The 16,255-nt window shown below is 38.5% G+C and overlaps 1 protein-coding gene across 1 annotated transcript in view; it reads left to right on the top strand.

Moving 5' to 3' along the window:
• Positions 1-16,255, top strand: part of STXBP5L (syntaxin binding protein 5L) — a 421,799-nt gene that overhangs the window by 214,540 nt on the left and 191,004 nt on the right. The window contains 1 exon segment of the mRNA XM_043992879.1: positions 13,267-13,390. Coding sequence (XP_043848814.1) covers positions 13,267-13,390 — 124 coding nt within the window.

A 16,255-nucleotide genomic window follows, 5' to 3' on the forward strand; every position in this document is an offset into this window, starting at 1 on the left:
TAAGCAATTGTTTGTAAATTAACTTTCACGTCAGTGGAGATATTCAAAAATTATGATATATGGCTACTGGCATCAGTTGTTATGGTAACAAAGGTAACTTTATCCTAATTGGTGGAAAAGTGTCAGGTCACTAGCACTAGCTGGGTGTCATGTTTGTTCTGTTAGGATTTTTAGTGCAGTTTTAGCAATAAGGAATAAAAGTGACATGAAACTGACCTTGGTCTGTTCTGTCTGCCACAAAGAGAGTCTTGGGGCCTCATTAGGTTGATGTCTCACTTTGATAAGACAAGTGGCCAGATAAAAATCCCACGTGTGGGAGTCTTTTAGGCAAGAAACAGCTGTAGCAGCTGGAGAAGAGAGCTGGAGGAGGAAGCTAAAGCTCCTCTCTCATCACCCTGAAGAGCACAGCCTGGGAAGACCTCTGACCCTAGGAAATAAGCAAAAGTAAGTTAAAACTCAAGGCTTGATTAAAGAATAATCACAGTTGGTATTAGTCAGCAGACTACCATATGGTCACTTGATGTTTTAAATTCCCTTAAATCTTGCTCCTATGGCATCTCTATAGTTATATGTATACTTCCTTTAGTGAGGCATTGCAGAAGTCATGTTGTTATAATAATATAGACACATTTTTATTTTTAAATGAATATGGAATTGGGGAATTGTTTTATCTCTTACATATCAGTTATTTGTACTTGGCAAGAGAAAGGGAAAACACCTGATTCAGGGGCATGTCTTGCATATGCAAACAATTTTCTAATATCTCAGATTATAGCCTTAAATTTTTATATGAATCAGGAAGTATCTTGGAGAGTGATATTGGTGGCTAGGTTACTGAATCTTAATTCTGGGGATTCCATGGGCCAAAGCAAGAGAATTTCTTTAGTTTATCTACCTATGATTTGACCAAAGGATAGTTACTAACATTTGAGTATTTCTAATTGATTATCAATTAATAAAGTTGAATTTGTGAGCCTACTTCCTAGACCTTACAGCAGGGCTTATTAACCTTTTGTGTATCGTGGGCACCTTTGGCAGTCTGATGAAGCCTACGGATCCCTTCCATAATATATTATAAAATAATTATATATAATATTATTTTATAATTTTATATATATAAATCCAGAATATTTTAAATGCATAAAATACATAGTATTACAAAGGAAACCAATTCTATCAGAGCACAGTTCTCAAAATATGTTTTAAAACTATTATCAGGGGGCAGCTAGGTGGTGCAGTGGATAGAGCACCGGCCCTGGATTCAGGGGGACCTGAGTTCAAATGTGGCCTCAGACACTTGACACTTAGTAGCTATGTGACCGTGGGCAAGCCACTTAACCCTCATTGCCCCACCAAAAAAAATGTTAATAGGCCCCAGGTGAAGAACCCCAATAGGGTTCTACAATAGAATACTACAGACTGGTTAGTTTATCTTATTCTTTTGCTTACAATATGGATGCCTGCTTCCAAGTTATGGAAGTACCTTTTAGGATAGCAAAGGCACAGCAATTAGAGATGAGTTTTGTGATCTAGAGCCCCATTTGTCATTGCCATTAGACAAAAAAGTCACATCAGTGTATGTCCTGTATACCACCTCACTAAGCAGAAACACCTGCTCTCACATATATAAAATAGTTTTACTATGACTATTACCAAATATAAAATTTTAGATAAATGTGAATACCACCAAAACTAAATTTAAATAACATCGCATTAATTATTATGCTATTTGATATTTGGTTTCCTCTTTGAAACACAAGGTTGGTGAGGGTGAGTAAGAATTGTGGTAAAAATCTGGGAAAGGAAGCAACAGTAGAGTAGAATGGGTGTAGACCAAAGCAATTCTCTCAACTCTTTACTTGAAATCCTTGAAGGAGCTTTTCCCATGACTCTGTGATGTCTCTAGGCATAGTTAATAAGGACTAGATAGTCAGCCCAGGACTCTGGGATTGCTGTGGATAATGACACTGAGGACAGTGGAGGAAGAAAAGAAAAGGATAAGAAAGAGTGTGTGCCTTACTGTGGCTATACCTGCAAAAGCCTTGCAGTGGAACAGGTGGTGGTGACTATATATCCCTGCCTTTTACCCTGACAGAACTGGGAGAAGATGAAGAACCCATTCTCTCTTCCCAGCTCTACCTGGGCCCCAGCAGACTAGTGGGGAGGTGCAGGGGTAGAGGGAGCCAAGAAGGGATGATGGGTGATGGAGAGCATCCTCTGAAGAGCTGCAAAGCCTGCCAGCACACAGATACTCCAGCATCTCATGCAACATGTAGTTTTTTCAGCCTTTGTTGGAAGTTATCAATACAAGATAATTTTTGCAAAAGATAAATCAGAAATCTTGAAAAACCAGTGGTTACATATGAAAGAGGCACATGTGATTTGAATGCTGTAATCACTAAATTAGACTCTCTAATGGATAGAAAAGAGAAGTAGAGATTTAAAGTGAATACTCTGAACATTTGTGCTTTTTCTATTAAAATATAAAAACATTCATTTAACCATTTATTTTTTATTAGCCATGGATCACAGAAGTGTAGATTTAGTGTTGCAGGACATCCTCAAGGTCTAATCCAACATCCTCATTTTACATGTGAGTAACTGAGACCCAGAGAAATTAAATTGTTTGACAAAGGTCACATAAATGGGTCAAAATTCAGTGGTTTTTTTCACTGCATACAAAAACTTACCTGCATAAAGTACTCTATAGCTTACAGAGCATTTTGAGATATATCACCTCATTTTGTACTCAGCAGTCTTGTGGAGTTATTAGAAGTTAAAGCCTGCCCATCCAGCTCAGGCTGGGCATCACTCCAAATTGCTGTGCTCCTGTGGGTTTAATAATTCCCAGAGTCTAATCCCCAAATCTCTGGGCCCCAAGTGAGTTGAGGAGGGGCCTGGAGTCACAGCCGACAGACCTGAGTCTCACACTGGTTGAAAAGGCCTCCTAGAAGTGAAATTTTTGGTCGGTCCCTTGTTAGGCTTCCTCCCACACACACACTCCTCCCATCCACCCCTGCCAAAGAAGAAGCTTAAATATGAATTTAAAAGAAACTAAATCTTTCATCTTGTGACAAACATCAGTTGTCCAGATCTCAGTGACCGTACTCTAATTGATTAATTCTTAGTAATTAGGAAGCTCATTATTTCAAAAGGAAGCACATTCCTTTTTGGCACAGTTCTCATTATTAGAAAGTTCTTTTTTATGTAAAGCCCATATCTGCTGCCTTGTAATTTCTACTCACTCATCTTAATTTGTTTCTCTGAAGCTACATGAACAAAGGCTAATTCCTGTTTCACAAGATAGCCTTCAGATATTTGAAAAAAATGACTATGACTCTACCTTTTCTAGTATAAAAACAGAAATACAAGCTATGGCGAGATTTAGAAATACAACACCTAAGTCAAAGCAGTGCTTCTTTTCACTAAACTTTGCTTATGACCACTGACTATTTAATTTTCTGCCTTCCTGAGCTGTGCCTTTTGGGGATGATGATACCTCCTTTAGGCTTGATTTAGCTCAGCTTTGCAGTAAAAGTTCCCTTTGGATGGACTTCTGTCTAGCAAGACACATGCCCCTTAATCAAGCAAAATTGTTCCTATTCAGCTCTTTTCATTAGAGTATAGAATTCAGTCATGGTTCTTTGTTTTCAGCCTTTATGATCAAAACAAAAAACTTCTGCCTCCGGTTCATCAGTAGGTGCAGATTAAGCATCTCCTATGTACTGTTCATTGTGCTAGACACCAAAGATAAAAATACAAAGTCCACAACAACCCCTGTGCTCAAGGAGCTTATGTTCTGAAGGATAAGAAATACTTGTCAAGTATCTGCAGAATAAATCAGAAGAGAATAATTAGTAGGTATTTAGGAAAGGCACTAACAGTTGTGGGGCATCAAGAAGGTCTTCATGTAGAAGGTGGTGCTTGAATAGTTGATATATGTTTTTTCTTGTCTAAACAGAAAAAAATAACAAGATGGGAGGGGGGAACGACAAGCACCTACTCTGTGCCAGGCAAATATTAGCTCATTTGATCCTCACAACAACCCTGAGAGGTAGGTGTTATTATGATTCCCATTTTACAGTTAAGGAAACTGAGGCTTAAGTGACGTAAGTGATTTTCCCAGTGACACAATATTAATAACTGTCTGAGGTTGGATTTGAACTAAAGTCTTCTTGAGTCTAGGCCAAGCATTCTATCTTCTTTGCCACCTAGCTGCCTCAAAACAAAAACAAAAACAAAAAAATGGAGTTCATACAAGCTTTCTTTTTTCTCCTTAAAACTTCTCTAGATAGGGTTTGCATGAATGACTAAGTTACTAATGTAGTATCACTCCCACTTCATTCTCTTAATTTGAGGTTTTATTACACATTTCAATTAGTTACTGCCATCCAACATCATCATCTTCTTCCCCCTGCCTGAATCAGTTTCTTGAGCTCTGCTATAGAAGAAAATGGTAAAGTAATTCTAACTTGACCTTCTGTCACAGAATTTTGAGACAGGAGTCATTGGATGTTAGAATGTGATTCCCAATTATATAGCAGTATAATATGGGCATCAACAAGACAGAACCGATTCAGATAAAATCAAGACTACATAGATCTAGGAAGTAATTTAGAGAGTCACAGCTAAGGAAGGTCAGCTAAGAAAGCATAGGTACAATAACTGCAGGTAAGTAGGCAAAGTATAACAGTCTGAGAGATGGTTGGATTAATAAGGGGTGTTGGTGAATCCTGATGTGTTGGTAGCTACAGGGAAGGAGAGACAGTCTTTGATGTGAACTCTTAGCCTGACTGAAGTAGGAATGGATGACTTAATTTGTTGGGAATATTTTACAAAAATATGTACACACGTGTACAGGCTTATGAAAAAAGTGGGAAGATGGAAAAAGGAAAAATAAGAGGTATAAGTGAGACATGGAAATAAATCATTTTTCTTTCATTCTTTTGGTAATTTTTTCTATGAAAATCCCCACAATGGATATTCTAAAATTATTAATCTCTCAATTGCCCAAACCTAGAAGTACAGCCTTTATTTTCAATAGAAAGAATCATAGAATTTTAGAGTATGATGAAATCTCTGAGACCTTCTAGTCCAACACCTTTGCACATGAAAGCCAGAGAGATTCTATGACTAAGAGCGTAGAGACTTATTGGTACCTGGGCATAGAAGAATAGGTAGATCTCCTCATTATCAGTCCAGTGCATTTTCTACCTTCGTCTTCTCATCCAGCAGATGCCTTAACTAAGTATATTTGTATTTTTGCTTCTGTCTAATCTTTTCCTTAAGTAATACAAAAAGTTCCCTTTTTAGGGTTAATCCTTCCTCCAGTGCCCTAGATTTCAGTCTCTCCTCACTCCTAACCTGTCTTACACATCTATCTCCTCCCTCCCCAGAATCCATCAATCTCTCCCTCTTTACTCCTAGTTCCTTTATCCTCTGCCTTCAAATTAGATAAGACTCACCTCTATGTGGAAACAACACATAAAATTATTTTTACCTAACAATGTCACATTCTATATGCCACTGTATTTTCCCCTCCCTTTCATGACAAAAGTTCTCAAATCAGTGGTCTATACCTGCTGCTTTTGTTTCCATTTGATTTTTTCTTAATCCCTTTCAATTAGTCTTATTTCCCTATGATTCCCTGAAAACTCCACCTTAAAAGTCACCTTATTGCCAATGACCATTTCCTCCATCTTTATTCTATTGTTTTTTACATTGTTGAACACCTTGATCTTGTACTTCTCTTCAACTCAGGGACCCTATACTATTTTGAATCTCATTCTACTTATACTTTTCCCGGTCTTTTGTTTTTCTTCTTCTTCCTACCTCAAAGTTCAATACTTAGCCTTCCATTCCCTGTTTTTTATATTTTTTCCTATTTAAGGCCTACAGTTCCCAGTGGATAATTAGGATATGAAATAGAATAAAGGTCAAAGGTATTTAATGAGGCTATATGAAGTAGATATATGACTTTAAGGCAAACAAATAAATTCAATATTAGCTATACAAGGAATATAATAAAACTAAGAGTGAAGACCAGTGATCTTGAACTATACATTTGCTAGGAATTCCAGCTGTTACCCTTGTCTATCAATCCCTTTTTTTTTTTTGTGACACAATTGCATGGGCAGATTCTGCACCTGTGCTAGCCATTAGATAATTGGTATTTGTATCCAAATATTCTCATGGCTTAGACTATAGAACTCATTTTGTTATTATCCAGTAATTATTTAAGTCATGTTCTACTCTTCATGACCCCATTTGGGGTTTTCTTGGCAAAGATACTGGAGCGGTTTGAAATTTCCTTCTCTAGGTCATTTTACAGATAAAGAAACTGAGACAAACAGGATTAATTGACTTAGTAAGTGCTTAGGCCTGATTTGAACTCAGAAAAATGAGTTCCTTACTTCAGCCACAGCAGTTTATCCACTGACTGACTGACTTACCTAGCTGCCTATTAACGTCATTGGTACTCCCAAATCTATAAATCTCATTTTGACTTCTCATCTCCATGCCAATTCCATGGCCAAAATGGATCACATTAGCTTTAAAAAAGAAAGCTCTCGGGGGCAGCTAGGTGGCGCAGTGGATAGAGCACCGGCCCTGGAGTCAGGAGTACCTGAGTTCAAATCCGGCCTCAGACACTTAACACTTACTAGCTGTGTGACCCTAGGCAAGTCACTTAACCCCAATTGCCTCACTAAAAAAAAAAAAAAAAAAAAAAAAAAGAAAGCTCTCCTTCTCAATGCCACTAACTGTTAATGGCACTAACATTCTTCCAATTACATGCTATTAATAGTAGCTACAGATTTTCACAGATCCTCAGAGCCTCAGGAGTTCAAGGATATGCAAAATGTTAATAGTTTGGCCATATGACCACCTATTCACAGCCATCATAGGTTGCAGACCTGTAGTTAAGATGTCTTAGCAAAGACAGATGCTAGGCCCTTCACAGCCTAGAGGCAGCCTTCCATGTGGTATAGGAGTATAAGGGCCTATGATCTTCTTTTGCTGGAATGTCTTTGCTGAATGTCTGAAACCTCTGAAAGGTGCTAATTGGTGATCATCGATCCAAACTGTTAACATTCTGCCTACTCCTGCATTCTTGAGTCCCAGATTATCTCTGTTTCTAAGATGTCATCTGTGAGAATTACTAGATCCTAAAGCCAGCTACCTGGAAGAACATTAGTACCACTAATAGTAAGTATAGGTGGGATGGGATGCTGTTTTTGGTCTTTGTAATAAGCATCAGAAAAGAATCTGAGTTTCTCAGCCCCCATCATCTTACTTAATGGAAGATCTTTTTTTTTGTCTTGTTATCATAAAAGTATTTTATTATTTTTTAGTTACATGTAGAGATAGTTTTCAACATTTATTTTTATAAGATTTTTAGTTCTGGGGCAGCTAGTTGGCACAGTAGATAAAGCACCAGCCCTGGATTCAGGAGGACTTGAGTTCAAATGTGACCTCAGACACTTGACACTTACTAGCTGTGTGACCCTAGAAAAGTCAGTCAACCCTCATTTCCCCATCCCCCCCAAAAAGATGTTAGTTCCAAATTTTTCTCCCTCCCTCCCTTACCTTACCCCTCCCCAAGACAGCAAGCAATGTGATATAGGTTATATATGTGCAATCACATTAAATATATTTCTCCATTAGTCATATTGTGAAATAAGAATCAGAACAAAAGGGGAAAACCTGAAAAAAGAAAAAAAAGTAGAAACAGTGTGGTTCAAATTGCATTCAGATTCCACAGTTCTTTTTTTTCCAGGATGTGGAGAGCATTTTCCATCTTGAGTCCTTTGGAATTGTTTTGGATCATTGTATTGTTTAGAGCAGCTAAGTCTATGACAGTTGATCGTTGCGCAATGTTGCTGTTTACAGTGTACAGTGTTCTCCTAGTTCTGCTCACTTCACTCAGCATCAGTAATAGAAGATCTTCTGACAGTATTCTTTGTGGGTGATAGTACAACTAAAACACTTAGGCAAGATCATAGACACCCCCCCTCCTGCCGTGTTTGTGTTCCATTGGGTCAGAGTCTTAGTCACCATATAAACCTTGGAACTTGTTCTATCCTTGTCTTCCTGGAGGAAGATAGGGATTAGGCAGGTTTCTTGGCCTATGTTGAGTGATGTAGGGTAAGAAAGAGTTTGGGAAACTACCCTGAAAGCTGGTCAGTTATAGTGGGTCTCTGATAGTGTATTGGGCTCTGATAAAGAATGGCCCAAGACCAAGCTAATTAAGTTCTTTGAAAAGGTGACTCTTCTCTTTCTCTACTGGTGAGACTTACCTCTCCCTCCCATTACTCATGTTATTTATTCCCTTTGTCTAGAGTACCTCACTCTCCACTTAGGCAGATCTGACCCATCCTTTAAGCACCAGCTCATATCCCATTCCTTTCACAAATCCTCTCCTGCTTCCTTATTCATCTTTGCCTTTCCTGGATTCCTTCAGCATTTAACATTTATATCACACAATTTAACTCTGTTATATACTGCATTTCTCTGCTGTTGCTTGTCTTACCAGCTAAACTTCATGTTTCTTGAAGAAAGGGTTAGTATTTTCTGTTTCTTCTGTATTCCCCCCACAGCACCTAAGATAGTGTTGAGCCCATAACAGCTGCTCAATAGATATGTAACTGGCTATGTTGTTGAGGGACACTTAGATTTCATCAAATACATAGCCACAGAGTGAACCCCTCTACAGATGCTGTAGGTTAAAGAGTAGCTTGCTCTAAAGTGTACTCAAATTTAGTGTGTTAGAATAGAAATAACAAGTACTTAGTAGTAATTATAAATCTTAAAGGGACTCTAAATCTGGACCGGTTAAACTCTAAATCTTTGTTTCAGGACTCCCACTTCTGAATAGCATGTCATCTATTTTTATTGGAATATATATATACATATATATATATATATATATATATTTGCAGGGCTATGGGGGTTAAGTGACTTGCCCAGGGTCACACAGCTAGTAAGTGTCAAGTGTCTGAGGCTGGATTTGAACTCAGGTACTCCTGAATCCAGGGCCAGTGCTCTATCCATTGTGCCACCTAGCTGCCCGCCAGAATATATTTTTGATAGTGGCAATGTTGTATAATAGAAAGGACATTGGAGAAGGAGTGAGAATGGAAGCAACTTGTTCAAGATGGCAGTGAAAGAAAAGATTTGCCAATACAATGAAGAGAAGAGAAACTAGACTCAAAGAAAAGGAAAGAAGTTCTCAACAAATTATAGAAGGGTTAGGTCCTCAGCAGCAGCAGAGAAGGGAGTGAGAGGAAATCTGCTCCCCAAGAGACAATCATTGTCTTCTGAGGGAAAACACTGAATATTTAAGAATATCTTGAACAACTCAGAAAAGTTTGTGTCATTTGATGGACTTGGTCCTTCTAGTGGTTTAGCACAGGAGGCCAACTGGATATATCTCCTATGCGTGGAGACCTCAGGAAGGAATTAGCCAGGTCCTCTGGTGGCTGATAAGCTACCAAAGTCTAATTGTGTGTGTGTGTGTCTGTGTGTCTGTGTGCGTGTGTGTGTGCTTGCGCCCGCACATTTGCACACTTGCATGCTTCCAGATCTGTGATTATATCAGTGTGGCGAGCTCTTAGTATGGAAATATCCTGCACTGATGCATTTTGGCAACTCATCTCTAACTTACTTACAATTTCAGAGCCTAGCCTAGAGGGAGTTAAGAGGCTTGTTCATGGTCATGTAGCCAGTTTGGTCACACTGCCTCTCTATTCATATGTATTCCCCAATATTAGTTATTAGGATCAGAGCTATTTTAGGCATCTATCCTGAATATTGGTGATATTTGTTCTAGTCTTATTTCAGAAGAATTCAGTGACATTATAGTGTGCTATAAAGAAGGGCTTTTTAGGAGGCAGAGAAGTACAATGGAACCTCTTCTTGCCATCCATCGCCATTAGAGCTTTGCATTCAAGCTTTGGCTTTGCTATTTACCACCTGGGTGACCTTGGGCAAGTTCCAAGCCTTCTGGGCCTAATTTCCTCATAAGAAAAGAATAAATGACCTCAAAAGTAATTTTTGCCTCTAAATCTATGATCCTGTGATTTTTGCTTTAGGAGAAAAGGTAGTATAACACATCCCTTCCATGGCATGGTCTTAGAGTTCCATCCTTTTTATTCCTTCCTTTGTAAGCAGTAATGATTTGGGGGCAAATGTCTCCCCATAGGGCATGGAGACCAGAGGAACTGTCCTGTCTCTTCTTGTTGGGGATGTTGGGAACCTCATAAATGGAAGGATTTTTATGTCTGACTTCTCTGTGGATTATGGGAGCAAGGTGGAATGTAATAGGAAGACCTCAAAGTCACAAAACAATAAGCCTTTGATGTAAAACCTTTCTGAACTCTAATTATTGGCATCTGCTTCAAAGTATAGGTGTGAGGCTTTCCCTAGGGATTTGGCTATGAAGGGAATCTGTGACACAAAAGACCTATATTCCTGGTCCTGCTACTTATATAATTTTTACTGTAATGGAAAAGACGGGGGGGGACCCTTTCACATAAATTTTTAACTCAGTAACTTTGTATTGTTATTTTTCCACACACGTATTGCTTTGGTTAAGTCTATTTTCCTTTCAAAAAGATGTCATCTGAAGGGCATGGTCTTTATTTAGGTCAAAATGGTCCATTGACCATCTAAAATCTTCAGAAATCAAGCCATTTTAGGTAGCCAAATAGTCTGACTAGCAGAACTTTTACTCCTTTAAGCATCAGGGATTTATTAGAACAATTTTAAATGGAAATTTTTATAAGTACTTATATATTTCCCTGTTATTGTAAATGAAGTACACTAAGCATAGTGTCACCTTTTCTTGATGATTCACTATCATCTTTATGAACTTCACTTATAATATTGAGCTTTTATACCTTGATACTTATTGAGATATCCACATATCTAAGTGGTTCCAACTGCCATACTTTTTTAGTATTTTTGTCTGTTTTGTGTACTTTCTTTTCTGTCTCCTTCCTTGTTTTCAAACTGTCAACAATCACCCCTTATTGCTGTCAGAACACCTGCACATAACAGTCCCTCTATTCCCTTCTAAATGTATTGCTTCTAATCAGCAATAGATTAAGATACCAGAAAACCTGATTTATGAGAATTTGTTATTCAGTCTGTTAATAAGTGCCTATTGTTGGCCAGACATTGTGCCAAGCACTGAAAATTAAAACCACAGTACCTGTCCTTAAGAATTTCATATTCTAATGGAAGAGACATGAAAGCAACCATTTACTTATAAGGTAGCAGAAGGAGGAAACTAGCAGTGTGTGGGAGGGGGAAGGGGTAGAGATGGGAAAAGCCTCTTGCTAAAGGTAGGAGTTGAGCTCAGTCTCGAAGGAAGCCAAGAGGCCGAAGTAAGGAAAAAGGGCAACCCCTGGCATGGGGAACAGCCAGCAAAAAGACTTGGAGTGAGGACATGGAACTTTGTGTGCAAGAAACAAGAAGTCCAGTGTCACTGGGTTGTCGAATATGTAAAAGAGAGTGAAGTATAGGAAGACTGGAGAGGTTTGAAGGAGCTGAGTTGCAAAGGGCTTGAAAAGCCAAACAGATTTTACATTTGATCCTGGAGGCAATAGGGAGCCAATGGAGTTTTGGGGGGAGGAGGAAAAATGACTTTGTCAGACCCACTCTTTAGGAAGATCACTTTGGCAGTGGAGGGGAAGATGGACTAGAGTAGGAAGACTTGAGGCGAGGAGTTCAATCATCCAGAATACTGTTGTAATAGTTGAGGCATGAAATGTTGAGGGCCTACATCAGGATGGTGACTGTGAGTTGTGAAGAGACAGATGAGAGGTGTTCTGAAATTAGAAGCAATACATCTTTGCAAGTGAGGAGTTAGTGGTGGAACTGGGATTGCAAGCTTGGGCCACTGAGAGGCTGCCCATGCCCTCCACAGTGTTAGAGAAGTTGGGAAGAGGGGAAAGATAATGGATTCTATTTTGGACTTGTTGCATTAGGGATGTCCATGGGATATCTATTTTGAGGTATCAAATGAGCTGTTGGTTTTATGAGATTGGAGGTCAGGAGAAAGGTTGGGGTTGGATAAATGGGTCTGATAATCATCTAGACAGAAATGATCATTGAACCCATGGAAGCTGATGAAATCACCAAGTGAAGTAGTATAGATGGAGAAAAAAGAGGTCCAGAACAGTGAATAAGTTTCAGGGTGGGAGTCTGAAACAATCTCCAGCAAATAAAGTTGAGGGAATTTATCACATGTATTTTATGACATCTGTTTTGGTACCACAAAATCCATTTTTACTTAATTCCTGAAACTTCTCATCAGTGTTCCCTATAGATGAAGTAGTTGACTTGCATATAGAGGAGGTACTACTATGTACAATGGTCCAAAAGTCTTAGTACATGTTTAAGCTATCAAAGCCCCAAGTCTTTTGGGACACCCAGTATGATATTTCACAAATGAGTTCTATATATTGTCTTATCATTTTCTTGTTGCCCCAGTTTTTCTTGTCTGCTCAGTCAACCAGTAACTAGGTTTTAAGTTCTTAGAAGGCAAAAATGGTTTTTAACTCAATTTGGTAGAGTAGCAACTGGCACTCCATAAATATTTATTGATAAATATATCTCCTCGTATGTTATACTTCACACTCTAGTTTTTCAAACTCATAAATTTGTTTTGCAAATGAGATTAGAAGCTGATACTGCCCTCCAGGAGCTCCACAAAATACAATGGGCCTTTTATAATAACAATACAAGCTGATGTTTATACAATGCTTTCATTGCTACAAATAATTTTGCAGATATTCTCCCTTTTGATCCTAACACCAAACCTGTGAAGCAGGCAATACAGACATTATCCCCATTTTACAGATGAGGCTCATAGACCTGCATGGCACCATAGTCCCCTCATCTTTCCTGAAGTCAAGTTGAGGTTGAATGATTTGCTCATGGTCCTAAAGCTCAAGTGTTACAGGTGAGATTCAAAGCTAGGTGTCTTCTCTTTCCAAGGCTAGGACTCCTTTCACTCTAGCAGGTTGCCTCCAAGAAGTACAAAGAAAACCCTTCTGCTGATATTCCGGTAGAAGAGGGAAACTGATTATCCTGCCCCTTCATAAAAATGTGAAGGACTTTTCCCTGAAGATGTCTGATCATTTGACCTTAGCCCTAAGGGTTAGAAAACCGCAATCCTATTTTTACATACTTTATACAGTTTTTCCCCCTTAGGATAATTTGCCTTTGTAACCTGTTTACTCTTAACTGTTATTTCATTAGGCTATTCATTCAATTGATTGGCATCATGAGGGCAAACAGTTCATGTGCAGCCATTCAGATGGCAGCTTGACTCTGTGGAACCTGAAAAGTCCAAGCCGTCCTTTCCAGACCACAATTCCACATGGTAAGATGATGCTTTCAAAGGGAATAAATGTTGATATTCACTGCTTAAGGTGGAGTGAGTGGAAAGAGGTGGTGTCAGAACTTAAGGATAAGGGAGTGACAAAGTTTTCCAAGTAACTTCCTTTCCCCTCCCTCACTTCTAAGAAATCAAAGGTTATTCCCAAGTGTCAAGAGCATTTTTTCAGCCTTTCTTCATCTGGTCCTCCCCCTCTCCCTCCCTCCTTCCCACACCACATGAACTTACTGCCTCTACATAGAGTAGCTAAATTTCCCCAACCTGAGAGTGGCAGACCTATCTAACACTCATTTTTAGTGCTGAATAAGACAATGCACACAATCCAAACCAGTAGTTAGTGGCTGACTCTATCAGTGGGAGAACAATCTGGTCTTAAAGCCATTTGAAAACGTCTCATGGCGCTTCTGCCACTGATCTAGCACCTCTTTTGTCCTGTTTTCTCTCGTTCTTTGCTCTCTTTATGGAATGTTCTCCAGATAGGCCCTGTTGTGTCTTGTGAAGCTTATTAAGTTCATTTTAATTACTACCTCTCATCTATCGCTATCTTTTAATGCAACTTCTAATAATATATAGCATGGACCACAGAGCATGTCATGGAAAATTATTGTACAGATTGTGATATACCCATTCACAAGACCCGACTAGTTCAGTGAAACTGCATTAATACCAATAGGAATCCTATCCACTAATGTTATATTTCAGAAGCTTTGCTATATCTATATGCTTTAGCCATTGCTTGTGTGCTTATATGGGCAGTGTATTTGTAACTGATTAAGCTTCTTGGTTCCATGTATTCCTTGTACAACTACACATGAGAACCACCTATGAAATATGTATTTTGATATTGATCAGATTTTAGGAAAACATTGGTAAGATGGAACACATATAAAAAAGAGAAATTCTGCAGGACAGCTACTGGGAAAAATAATAGGAACTTCTGGCAACTATGTTGAGCAGAAAACAAATTGCTATAAACTTCATGGAGTATGCAGGGGTTTTCAAATTTTGTGCTTTTAAAATTACTGAGCAAAGCCCCTGCCTCAAGCTTTTGTTATCATACTAGAAATTAAAATACCTTAGTATTTTTAAGAATAGTTTTGATCTCATGGACCCCCTGAAAGGAGGTTAGGGAATCCTAGGATTCTTGGACCATACTTTGAGAACCACTGGAGTATATAATTATATCTTCCAAGTGATTGTTATACATATAAAAATTACATAGAATGGTTCTCCTACTTGGAAGAAAAGGAAGAAAAGGGGTTTGAGAAATGCCGCTTCACTTTCCAGATTGTCAGAAAGAATAGTGTGTTTCTTTTTAAAAAATGGAAAGGATACAATGTTCAAACAAAGAAGGAAAAGATCAGAAGAGACAGAAGGGGTTCCTGATCTGGTCAGTAGTTTGTTAGGTGGAATATTGTCAGAGAGGAGAAAGGAAAGAAGTCTTACTGGATATTGGGAACTAAGCAATAGTTACTTTTTTCTCCAAGGTATAATAAAGTAGATCCACAGGTGATGTCAGGTAAAAGATCTTGCATTAAAGTTAGAAGAAGAGAGGAGTAATGATGTTTGACTACTCCCTGCTGAGGAAGAGGTAGTTATTTTTAACCCTGATCATAGTAATAACAATGAGGTCTCCCATCATTCTGGGACATGCCTGTATCCAGGATATGACAGAATGACTCCCAAGATTCATCAAATTTGATGAATACTAGCAATTTATTGTGCTTCAGATGGGCATACATTATACTGCTGGAAAACACCTGGAAAGTGCTGCTCAAACTGTGAAGTCTTGGCCAAGAAATGGAAGACTTTAGGGATAAGAGTGGTTATCAAGAGTGCAGCCAAAAACAAAGGTTTCAAAAGATAGAAGCAGATTGAAGAACAGAATACTGCTTAATAAGATGGTGCCTGAGATTAGGATTTGGATTTCTGGACTGTAGCTTAAAATGTAGGAATGACAAGCTCCTTCTGGCTGGTGATGAAGTGATACTAACAAGCCATTTGCCTAGTCTTGTAATCAGTTCAGGACTTTAAACTGCAAAAAGAGGGGGAAAAGTAAAACTATTTCTAAATATCCACCAAGCTAGATATCATAGAGAATAGCTACAATATAGGAAGAAGAGTAGCAGTAGAGATATCTAGGAATGAAAGTGGATCAAAATCCAAGAAAGGAGCAAGCAACAAAATTCATGGCCTCAGTTGTCTATACATATACAAATGCATACCATCTGGGAAACAAAAAGGTAAGCAAGGAGATCATAACACAAGAAGGCAAATTTGGTCTCCTAGCTATCAGGCAACTTGATGAGATGAGCCTCGTGTATAGAATATGTTTTGGATTTTTTTTTTGGTCTAGACGTGTGATTTTATCAGTGTGAAGAAGTTCTGGTATGCAAACTCCCTCCACTAATTCATATGTGTAATACTTCTATTACCTGTAGCTTTATAGAGTTGCCTGGGACACCAAACATTTAAGTTACTCACCCATAAAAGAGAAGCAAGATTTGAATCCAAGTATTTCTCATTTCAAGACTAGCCCTCTATCCACTATACCACATTGTATGACATGTTAGAAAGTAAAAGGATAATGAGTAGTGAATAGCATCATATATTAAGAAAATATGCTCAGATGAAGAAATCGGGAATCAGAGGTGGGAGGAATTTGGATAAGAATCAACAAAGGCAGAAACAGAACAAATATATCCATGTACTACAGAGCCCCTTAACTTAAGAAACAAGGAAAGAAAGGAAGGAAGGAAGGAAGGTAGGAGAGAGAGAGAGAGAGAGAGAGAGAGAGAGAGAGAGAGAAAGGGACAGAGGAAGGGAAGGAAGGAAGGAAATAAGGAGGGA

The sequence above is a fragment of the Dromiciops gliroides genome, chromosome 3, assembly GCF_019393635.1.
Source record: "Dromiciops gliroides isolate mDroGli1 chromosome 3, mDroGli1.pri, whole genome shotgun sequence".
NCBI lineage: Eukaryota > Metazoa > Chordata > Mammalia > Microbiotheria > Microbiotheriidae > Dromiciops > Dromiciops gliroides.